Source organism: Coffea eugenioides, chromosome 5 (assembly GCF_003713205.1).
Source record: "Coffea eugenioides isolate CCC68of chromosome 5, Ceug_1.0, whole genome shotgun sequence".
Lineage (NCBI taxonomy): Eukaryota > Viridiplantae > Streptophyta > Magnoliopsida > Gentianales > Rubiaceae > Coffea > Coffea eugenioides.
Genome location: NC_040039.1, coordinates 17796349 through 17807886, shown reverse-complemented (window position 1 = coordinate 17807886; position 11538 = coordinate 17796349). Strand labels below are relative to the sequence as shown.

Genomic DNA, 11538 nt, shown 5'->3' with positions numbered 1-11538 from the left:
CTATTGAACTGTATTTTACTTAGATATATGAGGGCAATTTTGTCATTTCGTCAGTCCCCGTTAAGTTTATCAGATTCCGCCAATTTTATAACTCAGTTCAAAATATAATGTGTCGTTTTGTACGTTTTGAAACTATGTGAGGCTTTCCTATGTAATAGGTACATCACATAAGGCTTTTTTATTTTTAACCCAACAGAAAGTTCATTTTGAGAGATAATCTTAAATGTACCTAAAGTTATATGTATAACATAAAATATTTTAAGTTCTTGTAAGGACAAAACTTTAAATTTATAAAGAGCATTCTAAGAAATTCTAATTTTACAAGTAATGTAAACTAAAATTTCTAAAACTCTGGAGAGGGGAAGGGTGGGGTCTCCTCCCCGTCCCCCGGTTTAGACAGAAAACTTTCCGTGTTAGTTTTCGAGACCAAGACCGAAAACAACTAACATTCAATTCTTAGGATTTTTTTTTTTTTGTGTTAATTGAGATGTTCAATTGTGACTTGACCCGCCATATATAAATTTCAGGTAAAGTAAGTGGTGACAAATTTGTACCTCACACCCCATTTCATAGTAAGCAACCTCACTTTTTTTTTTTTTTGGTCTTAGTACATAATTTTTCACGGAACATAAGACCTGCCAAACAATACACGAATTTTGCACTTGTTTTTTTTTTTTTTATTAATGCCATGCCATATACTTCGTATTGCACGTTGTTTAAAACTATCTATACAAGCAGCTGTTTCAAACCATCTACACAAGCGATTGTGTCGTCCCTCTGGAAATCCATAAATTGCTATAGGAGTGTGCCACACATCAATCACGTAATCTAAGGTCTAGACTAGAGAAAATCCATGATTGACGATCTCTACAAAAAGTAAAAGAATTATTGCTGTTTTTAAACCTGCTGTTTAAATGTATACTCTTCCGCCATATTGTATAATAATAATTGTGGGAACCTGTGATCCGATTCCCTACCCTTCAATACTGATTATAGGTGGTAAGTAAATTTATTTAACTAAATTTATTATGTCTGTCCATGAATAGATGTATATGGGTATTTTAAGTTTTTGTATATGGGTATAAATGGGTTACCTAATAATACCCATTTAATCCATATAAAATTGTCTCCCCAAAACTTCCTCTCTTCCCCTACCCATTTAGAAGAAATTTGAGGCCTACATTTGATTATTGAACTCATTGTTGGAGACTTTCATGCATTAATACTGCTGAAACCTTGTATATAGTAGAATGTTTTATTTTTTTGCCTTAGCAAACATTTGATGTATTTTGGATGCAGATAGATATCCTCATTTTTTCAGATTCTTCATTTTGTCATGATGTTAACTACTTTTGTTTCATTATTATTATTATTTGTTCATTTTATCTTATCGTTTTATTTTCTCGTAACTTGTTAATTTGCTTATTTTTCATCATTGCCAATTTATGAGAAGTTTTAGCCTCTTTTCCTATCTTTTCAAAATGAAATTTCAAATTTATACATGAAAAAATGCTAGGAGTTCAAAGTTTTTAGATTAACTTTCATAGTACTTAGTTCAAATTTTTATATTCTTATTGTTCAATTATTAAATAGTATGTAATTTTGTGACATAGAACACGGATGGAAAAAATTGGTAATTAGACTTATTAAACATCATAAGTAAATATTTAAAATTAACGATGAGTACAAATGGTGGTATAAATTGATAATTTAGTTTGCAAAAATGAATTTAAATGAGTTTACAAAAATTAAAATAAATGGGTTATAAATGGGTAATTGAGTTATTCAACTCATTTTTTAAGTTACACATTTATACCCATCTAATTAAATGGATATAAATAGATTGACTCACCTATACCCATTACCCATTTCAACTCACCCAAATTTGCTCTAATCACTCATTTTGGCACCTCTAATACTGATTAACCCAATTCACTTCTGCTCCCACACTTGTCGACAAAGTCTTCAGTGGTATTAATATTGGTTTATTATTTTTGGCTGCTACCTTCGCGACATCTAGTCCCACACTTGACCACAAAGTCTTCGACGGTATTAATATTGGTTTATTATTTTTGGCTGCTACCTTCACGACAACTGATGAATTATGCATCAGTGCATGATAAATGACAGGAAATATCCAGCTCAAGACCATTAAAGATCCAGTAATTTGATATTGCTGTTAGTGTTGGACAAACGTAATTATCGTGTTAATCAGCCTTTGTTTGATCGTTGTAATAAACATGAAATTAGCAATTTAATGGCAGAAGATGCAGTGTCAAATCATAGGCCCGTTTTGGTGGTTGCCGGGCGAAATCATAGGCCCTTTAGCAATTATGTATAAAATGACACTTGTAGAATCTGTATGACTGTATTAGTCTATTCAACAGCCATACCAATTTAAAAGGATTAATTTAACTTTGCAGCCTTTTATATTAGAATTTTCACTTTAGTCCCCCAGCTTTAAAATGTGGCACTTTAATCCTCAAAATATAAAAATTGTCCCATTTAAATAAAATAAATGGGCAAACTGAGACAAATTTTTTATTTAAATAGAACAAATTTTATACTTTTAAAACTAAAGTGAGACAAATTTTAAATTTTAGTGATTGAAGTGAAATAAATTTTATGCCTTGTGCAGTAGAGTGTATGAAATTATTACTTTAAAAACTAAAACGTCCCATTTTAAAGTTTAAATACCACAATAAAAATTGGGGGTATATCACAAGGGTACAAAGTTGAATTAACTCATTTTAAAATCCCAGTCCAACAATTTTGCAGTAGGCTGGCTATTGATTTCTTTGCTGTTATACTAGTCCCGATAATCGTATATAGAGACAGTTGATTAGTACTGAATCCTGGGAAAACAAAAAAGCAAAGAAAAATTAGTAATCAAGAAGTCGAGAGATGGAGGAAGAGAAAATAAAAAAAGAAGCAGAGGAAGAGGCTCAGGCTCAAGTGGATATATGGAAATACGTTTTCGGCTTTACTGAAATGGCTGTTGTGAAATGTGCCATTGAGCTTGGGATTCCGGACTTCCTGGAAAGCCAGGATGGCCAAGCCATGACACTTGATGGGCTGTCTGCCGCCCTTGGTTGCTCGCCTTCTTCCCTTTATCGAATCATGAGGTTCTTAACCAACCGCGGCATCTTTAGACAAGTTAATCAAGGACATGGCTGCTCCTCACAAAATAGTACTAGCAATGCTATTGGTAGTAGTAGTATTACTTATGTACAGACGCCCCTCTCTCGTCTTCTGGCTAGAAATGGAGAGAAAAGCATGGCTGCTATTGTGCTACTGGAAAGCAGCCCTGTGATGCTTTCGCCGTGGCTTGGCTTGGGGCGACGTGTCTTGGCAAATAGCCCTCCACCATTTGACACTTATCACGGCCAGGACTTATGGAGTTACGCGCAAAACAATCCTGCTCACAGCAAGCTGATCAACGATGCCATGGCTTGCGATGCTCGGGTTGCCGTTTCAGCCATGATCAACGGGTGTCCGCAGGTGTTCGAGGGGATTTCTTCGTTGGTGGATGTCGGCGGAGGCGACGGAACGGCTCTCCGCACATTGCTCAAGGCTTGCCCTTGCATCCGCGGGATCAATTTTGATCTTCCTCATGTTGTCTCTTTTGCCCCTCATTCTGATGGCGTGGAGCATGTTGGAGGCGACATGTTTCACAGCGTTCCAAATGCTGACGCTGCTTTTATCATGGTTAGTACCGTAAGGTAAAAGCTATCAATTACGTGAAAGTATTAACCAACATCTATTTAGACTGCTGCCATCATCAAAAACTTTAATGGTGGAAGATCAAAGAGTTCAAATTTTATCTTTCATCAATTGTCACAATATGTGATTTCCTCAAACATGAGTAGTAGTAGGGTTGATTAGGCTCAGTTGAACTTTACAGTACGATTAGAAGTAGGATTGATAAGTGATGAATAACCAAAAAAAAAAAGTATTACCTATTGTGGATGCAGGGCCTCACAAGTTATCCATTTTACTCCATGTCAAGGTAAATGGTCATTTCAACTTTTAATACACGCGAATTTTTTACCTAGTTACATCATATCTAAATTTTTACATTTTACTCCATGTCAAGGTAAATGGTCATTTCAACTTTTAATACACGCAAAATTTTTACCTAGTTACATTATATCTAAATTTTTGTTACACTATTTTTCAATTCTATTATACTCAAGGGTAAACTTATCAGAAATGAAACTTATATGGCCCTGTCCGCGAACTGCAAAGACTATCATAGCGTCAGAGGATCATGGTTTTGAAAAAGAAAGTGACATTCACATAGACTGGTCCCTCATACACTTTGGTAGCATTTTTATTGAGTGAGTAGGCTGGAGTATGAGAGGCAGATGTAGGAGTACAAATATAACTAACCTTTTGAAAATCACATATCCTTGATATAAAAAGACTATGTGAATGTCAATATATAGGGGTGAAAATTTAAGGACAATTGCTATTTTCCTGCCTATAGGTATGTCATAGAAATATGACGCAATGTCCAAGTGCCAGGCTAATTTGCAAATATTGATCTTATAAATTTAGTTAAATACTGAGCGACTTGAGACTTGAGAGTGCATGCATCAAGTTAACAATCTGGCAATTTGGAAAATATATTGACTTTATTGTGTCTAATTAAGCTATCTAGATAATTGGCTACCGAGCTTACCATAATTATACTAACTCCTTAATTTATGCCTAAAAATTGTAGTACTGTACAGCTACCTGCGTGTGTATTGTTCAGCAAGAATCAAGTTAAAAAATTCATGCTCAATTGCAATTCTTCTCTTTCTTCTTCCTCTTTCTATTTTTTTTTAATCCAATTAATTGATTTGCAAGTATATGCATGCTTTGTTCATTATAGCTTATTTTTGGGTATGCACCACCTTTGACTTTATTGTTTTGGATATATATAGTGGGTGTTGCATGACTGGGGAGATGACGAGTGTATCAGCATATTGATGAACTGCAAAGAAGCTATTCCTCAAGACACGGGGAAAGTGATCATCGTAGAGGCTGTGATAGATCATGAAGGAGGAGACGACAAGCTTAAAGATGTGGGTTTGATGTTAGATATGGTGATGATGGCTCATACAACCACAGGAAAAGAAAGAACGTCAGAGGAATGGGCATATATTCTGAACAAGGCTGGATTCAGCAGACACACTATGACACACATCCAAGCGGTTCAATCTGTAATTGAGGCCTATCCTTAACTTTGGATAGACTTGGATTTGATTGCATATTCTATGCCCTACTTTGATTTCTTTGTTGTCCTCATGCTTGCTACTTGCTTGTGTGTGACATAATAAGGGACATTTGGCCACCGTACTAGGAGTTTGTGTTTTAATGAGATAGTGAATCATTTGGACCTTCTCGTTCACAACATATAAATGACGGGCAAATTAGACTAATCTTACTCACAACGGATCCTTTGTCCCATTCACTATACTATTCTTTGTCCTACTTTTTATTATATTGCTATTTTTCTTCGCAAATATTATATTTTAGTTCATTTTTGTTTCTTTGAAATTCAATAACTATTAACAGAGTAATACACAAAATATAAGAAGCTCAAAAATCAAAATGAGTAAAAAATGAGATTTTCATGAATTTTTAGTTGTATTATTTAACATTCTATTATATATTGCTTTTTTGAAACTGTTGTATTTATTTTTTATTCAGTTAATAGTTATCGGATCATAAGAAAATAAAAAAAAACTAAAATATGATGTTGATAAATAGGAAATAGTAATATAATAAAAAGTGATACAGAGAGTGGTATAGGAAGTGGGACAGAAGATCCGGTGCAAATCTCACCTTTTATTTGTTATTACCAAAACAAAGTAGATAATGAGCATCCTCCAGCCAACACATGTTAGGTTCAATTTGTAAAGATGGACCATTTTCAATTCATATGAAAAGTTCCTGTGTTCAAATCCTATTGTCAATCTAAGTAGTTTGTTGATGAGTAATATGTAAATATCCCTATAAATAAGCCATGGTCCCAGGAGCCACCCACGGTACTAGACTTATTGAAACTTTTTAGAAGTTATACGAGATTGAGGATCATTATTTTGCCATAAATAGCATACTCTAATTAGGACTCCCTTACTCATATTACATGTTTTGCCTAGTCCAACATTTTTTTTGAGAAAGTTATTTCTTGTTGCTTTTAATTTCTCCATATTCCTAACTTTTAGTTTCAAAACTTTTTTTTCCAAAGTTAGTTCTTTATCATTTAGAAAGCGGCCCTTGTGAAGGATAAGGACCTTTTTACTTAAATTACATGCTTTGTTCTCAAACAGTATCTTTTGGAAAGTTGTCTCTTTTTTCTTCCCTTTAATTTTTCTTTGTACAAGTTTCATATACCGAATATGTTTTTAGTTTCAACACATTTTTTTCCAAGTTATTTCTTGTTACCTTTAATTTCTTTCTATACAAGTCTTTTACACAATTAAACCAATTTTTGAATTTCCTTGTAAACGTTAAATATAATAACTTAAAAGAATTTTTCTAACTGGTGTCTAATGATAATTCGTTAACACATTTGGCTTACATTTATTTATTATATGAATACATACATTTTTTGAAGTTAATTAAACTTTTTTAAAAAGAACTAATACCTGAAACCTCTTTTATTGGCCATCAACCAAACCAAACATAAAATAGAATAAGTAGACACAAGGAAATAGAAGGAAATTTAACCACTATAATAGTTTTACAAATTGAAACAGTGTTAGTTACAAAACCCAAACAAAGCAATAATTTTTTATGTGTTTTCTAGCATCAATTTTTTTCCTAAGTCCATTGTTGTGTTTTCAAGTATTTGAAGTTTTCCATCAATTGCAATTTTTTTATTCCTGCATAAAATTTTTTTGTTTTATCATTAAAAATAGAGGATTGATGGTGAATTTTTCTAGCTGGTGTCTAATGATCATTCGTTAACCCATTTAGCTTACATTTATTTATTATATGAATACATACATTTTTCAAAGTTAATTAAACTTTTTAAAAAGAACTAATACCTGAAACCTCTTTTAATGGCCATCAACCAAACCAAACATAAAAAAGAATAAGCAGACACAAGGAAATAAAAGGAAATTTAACCACTATTATAGTTTTACAAATTGAAACAGTGTTAGTTACAAAACCCAAACAAAGCAATAATTTTTTATGTGTTTTCTAGCATCAATCTTTTTCCTAAGTCCATTGTTGTGTTTTCAAGTATTTGAAGTTTTCCATACTTCAATTGCAATTTTTTATTCCTGCTTAAATTTTTTTGTTTTATCATTAAAAATAGAGGGTTGATGGTTTATAGTCTTCTTAATTTTTAGGTTTTATTTCATCATGCATCATTGGCTACTGTGATACCCACCATCATATGTTAGATCTTTGTCCCCATGAATAAAAATTCTGATTCCATCACTACCAAGAGCATATCCTGTATTGGTGATGGTGATCGAAGTTAAGACCATCCAAAATTTAATCTTTGATAGTGCTACATATAATACTCAATCTAAAACTAACTTCAAATTTGAAAATTTACACACTTTACAAGATGAATGCAACTACAAAGTATGACAACATAATACATAAGGAAAATTACTGGAAAGTCCTAATATTGTATAGATATTTAGGAGTGGGCAAAAAAACCCGTCAGTGATGAGGAAGGAGGAGGAGGGAAAGAGAGAGTGGTGATAGTAGTGGTGGGATTAGTTGGGAACAGCAATAGCAAGAATGGAAATGGTTAAGAATGGCGGTGGTAGAAAAAAAGAAAAAAGGAAACGAGCGTATTTTAGGATGTATATATTTTTATAAAACTTAGACTTCGTATGAATTGGGTACTTTTGGGAGTGTTTTTTTTTAAAGAAACTTTACTATAGTGATATATTATAAAAACCGCCTAATATATATCTATTATAACAACATGAACATCTTATGATATTATCATTAGTAGCGGATAATGTTGAATGAAGATAAATATCAACATAAGGATGGTTTGGCAATTCAATGGAATATTTCAAAATTTTGCTGTTTCAAATGGGCCTACAATGTCTCTCTCTTCTTCTTACTGCTTTGAATTTTGAATTTTGAACACTAAAAATCCGCCGCCCATGGCGGCTCTTTAGTCACCTGGAGATCAGTCGCTGACTGAACAACCACCTGCACCAGAAAAACGATCTTTTGCTCCTATGCTTTTAGTTATTTCTTCATCATCTGATGATGCTGGTGTCGAGTGCATTGCAATGTACAGAGGTGAACCATCTTTACGACTTTCTCGTTAGGACGTGCTTGCAATTTCACAGCCTTTCAAACTCTTTAGTGGGAAGATTTGCGGCTAGAAGGCCATCGATGGTGATAATCCAAAACTTCATTACCTCATTAGGCCTTAAGGGTGATTGCCCTATAGACTTGTTAGATCAAAAACATATTCTTCTTCAACCATTCTTGGCTAAAGATTTTACTAGACTGTGGTGCCTCGATCTTGGTGCATCGACAATATGCCCATGGTTTTATCAAAATGGACAGTTGATTTCCGTCTAGATCAAGACTCTTTGCTAGTGCTAGTATGGATTAATTTGCCAGGTTTGCTTTTGCCTTTCTTTTCTCCTAAATACTTACACAAATTGGGGAGTCTCTTTGGTAGGCTGTTCAAAATTGACGATGTAACTTTGTCCCTCAAATGCCCATCTGTTACTCGCATTCTAGTGGAAATTGATATTAAGATGGAGCAAAAGACACAGAATTTGGATTGGTGATGATAATTGGGGCTCGTGGCAACTGGTTGAATTTGAAAATATGCCAGTTTATTGTCATTTTTGTTGTCGTATTGGCCATAATGAGCCTTCTTGTCATAAAAACTTTCCACAGATGAGGGTTCCAAAGCCTCAGAAAAAGGTTTCTGAATGGCGACATGGAATCCAGAAAATTTATATTCCAAAGGTTGATCAGGCGAAGGATGCCAAATTAGATCAACAAGGTGATGTCCCTTTGTTAAACCCCAGTGGCTGCTTGGAGACGGATGAGTTTTTGATGTTAAAGGGAAAATCTCCTATTGTAAATTGGGGCTCTCGCTCGGATCCTTTGTTATTGGAGGATGTTATGCCTAAACAAGTTTCTATGTATGACAAGAATGTTGGTTTAGATTTGGTGGAACAATTTAAAATGGTTGACCGTGAAGACATCCATGTGTCCCCATCTCATCATTAACACAGTCTCTGTCTTTGGAGCATATTCCATCCCACAATAATTGGTCTTATCGAGTAAATGATGATCATTGCATTGACAGTTGGTCCAAGCCTTCTATGAATTTTGCAGGAGATTTGTTTTCAAATTCAGATGAGACGCCAAATCAAGCTTCAGTTTCACCCTCCTTGCTAGAGGTTTTTCTAGAATTTCAACAGAAGTTGGGGTTTGAATTTGGTTTGTTTAATATATCAAATAAAATTTGGACCTTTTGGAAGTTGGGTTTCCATGCTTCCTCAATCAATAATAATGAGCAGTTCATACACCTTGCAATATCCCATTATTCTTGGAGTGAAGCTACATTTGCTGCCTTTGTTCATGCGAAGTGTACGCCGGCATTGCTTATGTTTGTCTCATATTGCCTCATCGATTGGTGATCGCCCAAGGGTAGTTGGAGGGGACTTTAAACATTATATCCTCTTTGGAGGTATACTCTGGCCGTGCACCTCAGGATTTGCAAGCAATAACGAATTTTAACAATTTTATCCTGACTGCTTCATTGATACAAATTTCGGCTGTGGGTGGTAAGCATACATGGACTCGTTTGGATAGAGTGCTATGTAATAGTAGCTGGAAGCATTGGTTTTCTCAATCATCAATTCATCATTTGAACAGATGTTTTTCAGATCACTCGTCGTTGCTCTTTAAATTAAGTGTGATGTCAGTGGGTGGCCCTAAATCTTTTAGATTCCAACAAATGTGGATTCATCACTCTTCTTTCTTGTCTACAGTTAAAAACAATTGGGAAATTTCAATGGAGTATATAAGGATGTTTCGCTTTTGTCAGAAGCTTCGCAGGCTTAAGTTGTCTTTGAAATTGGAATAAAAATGTCTTTTGGTAAAGTTTTTAATAAAGTTACTGCGGCAGAGGAGAATCTTAGGAGTAAAGTGGAGATGTATGAGCAGTGTTCCACTAATTCTAATCGAGTCGAATGGAGTAAGGCTCAAGCTGAACTTTCATAGTGTTTAGCATATGACAAAACTTTTTGACAACAGAAAGCCCCCATCAAATTGCTCAAAGAGGGTGATTCTAATTCTAAAATTTTTCATGCCTTTTTGCTTCAAAAACGAGCTCCTCTTTTTGTTCATAAAATTAAGGACAGTGATGGTGATTGGATAGATGAAGAAGGACAAATTATTCGAGTCGGAATTTCTTTCATTCAAGATTTGTTTAATCAAAATGTTCAAAATCATGATATGGTGGCTCAAGAAAGACTTCTTAATTATATTCCTTGGGTTATTTCTTAGACCAGAATAGCAAGCTCTTAGAGCAAATTTCTGTGCAAGAAATAAAAGAATTTGTTTTCCAATTGGATGGTCAAAGTGCTGCAGGGCCAGATGGTTTCACTGGTTTATTCGTCATGCATTGCTTGGACATCATTTCTTTCGACTTAGTTGATGCTGTTAATGATTTTTGTGCTGGTGTTCCTATTCCAAGAGTGATTGCTAGTACTCTTATTGTTTTAATTCCCAAGAAGGATACATTCGTCTCATTTGCTGATATTTGGCCTATCGATCTTTGTACATTTCTAAATAAGATTTTTACTAAAGTTTTGTACAATAGATTTAAACTATTGCCACCTTTCTTGATTTCTGATGAATAGTCGGCTTTTTCTTGATGGAAGGGATATTGCCGACAATATCTTATTGGCTCAAGAGCTGGTGCATTCCACTGATAAGAAAATCAGAGGCCATACTATGATTCTTAAGCTGGACATGATGAAAGCTTTTGATTGAGATAGTTGGCCTTTCTTGTTTTCTTTGCTTGCTAAGTTTGGTTTTAGTCACAGGTTCAAAATCATTTAGCCGCTAGTTGGTTCTCCATTTTGCTTAATGGTAAGCCTCATGGGTTTTTTACAATGTTTTCAGAACCGGACCGGACCGGCCGGTTCGACCGGTTGGACCGCGAACCGGCCATGTCACCGGTCCGGTCTAATGCTAAAGCCGGAAGTTCATGGAGAACCGTTGAAACCCGGACGAACCGTGTAAACCGTTTAGAACCGTGAACCGGCGGTTTTTTAAATTCTTCAACAAAATATCAAGAATGGTATAGCTATGGTTCGAACCTGGGTCTCCAAGTTTGCATATGACAATCTTACCGCTAGACTGTAGTTAAGTTTGTTGAGAATTCTACTTGACTAAAAAATATATTAAAACATCAAGTTCTTCTCTTATTTTTTTTTTCAATTTTTTCTTCTTAACCATTTTTAACCCAAATATCCACAACAAGATTTTCTCAAGTCTTCACCATTATTATCAGGTTATTATCTTTAG

The 11538-nt window shown here is 34.5% G+C and overlaps 1 protein-coding gene across 2 annotated transcripts; it reads left to right on the top strand.

Moving 5' to 3' along the window:
- The first annotated feature begins 2789 nt into the window (after nucleotides 1-2789).
- Nucleotides 2790-5280, top strand: LOC113770874 (acetylserotonin O-methyltransferase-like). Of its 2 annotated transcripts, XM_027315489.1 has the most exons (3): nucleotides 2790-3708; nucleotides 3975-4009; nucleotides 4932-5071. In XM_027315489.1, exons 1-3 carry the CDS (start codon nucleotides 2905-2907, stop codon nucleotides 4975-4977), a joined length of 885 nt encoding a protein of 294 aa, XP_027171290.1. In that variant the 5' UTR covers nucleotides 2790-2904; the 3' UTR covers nucleotides 4978-5071. The 2 variants fall into 2 exon arrangements, with proteins under 2 accessions (XP_027171290.1, XP_027171289.1); XM_027315488.1 differs by lacking the exon at nucleotides 3975-4009 and having other exon boundaries at nucleotides 4932-5280.
- The last annotated feature ends 6258 nt before the right edge of the window (nucleotides 5281-11538 follow it).

Coding starts and splice junctions, on each gene's coding strand:
- LOC113770874 (XM_027315488.1), top strand. CDS start 2,905: ATGGAGGAAGAGAAAATAAAAAAAGAAGCAGAGGAAGAGGCTCAGGCT. Junction 3,709..4,931: donor CTGACGCTGCTTTTATCATG/GTTAGTACCGTA, acceptor GGATATATATAG/TGGGTGTTGCATGACTGGGG.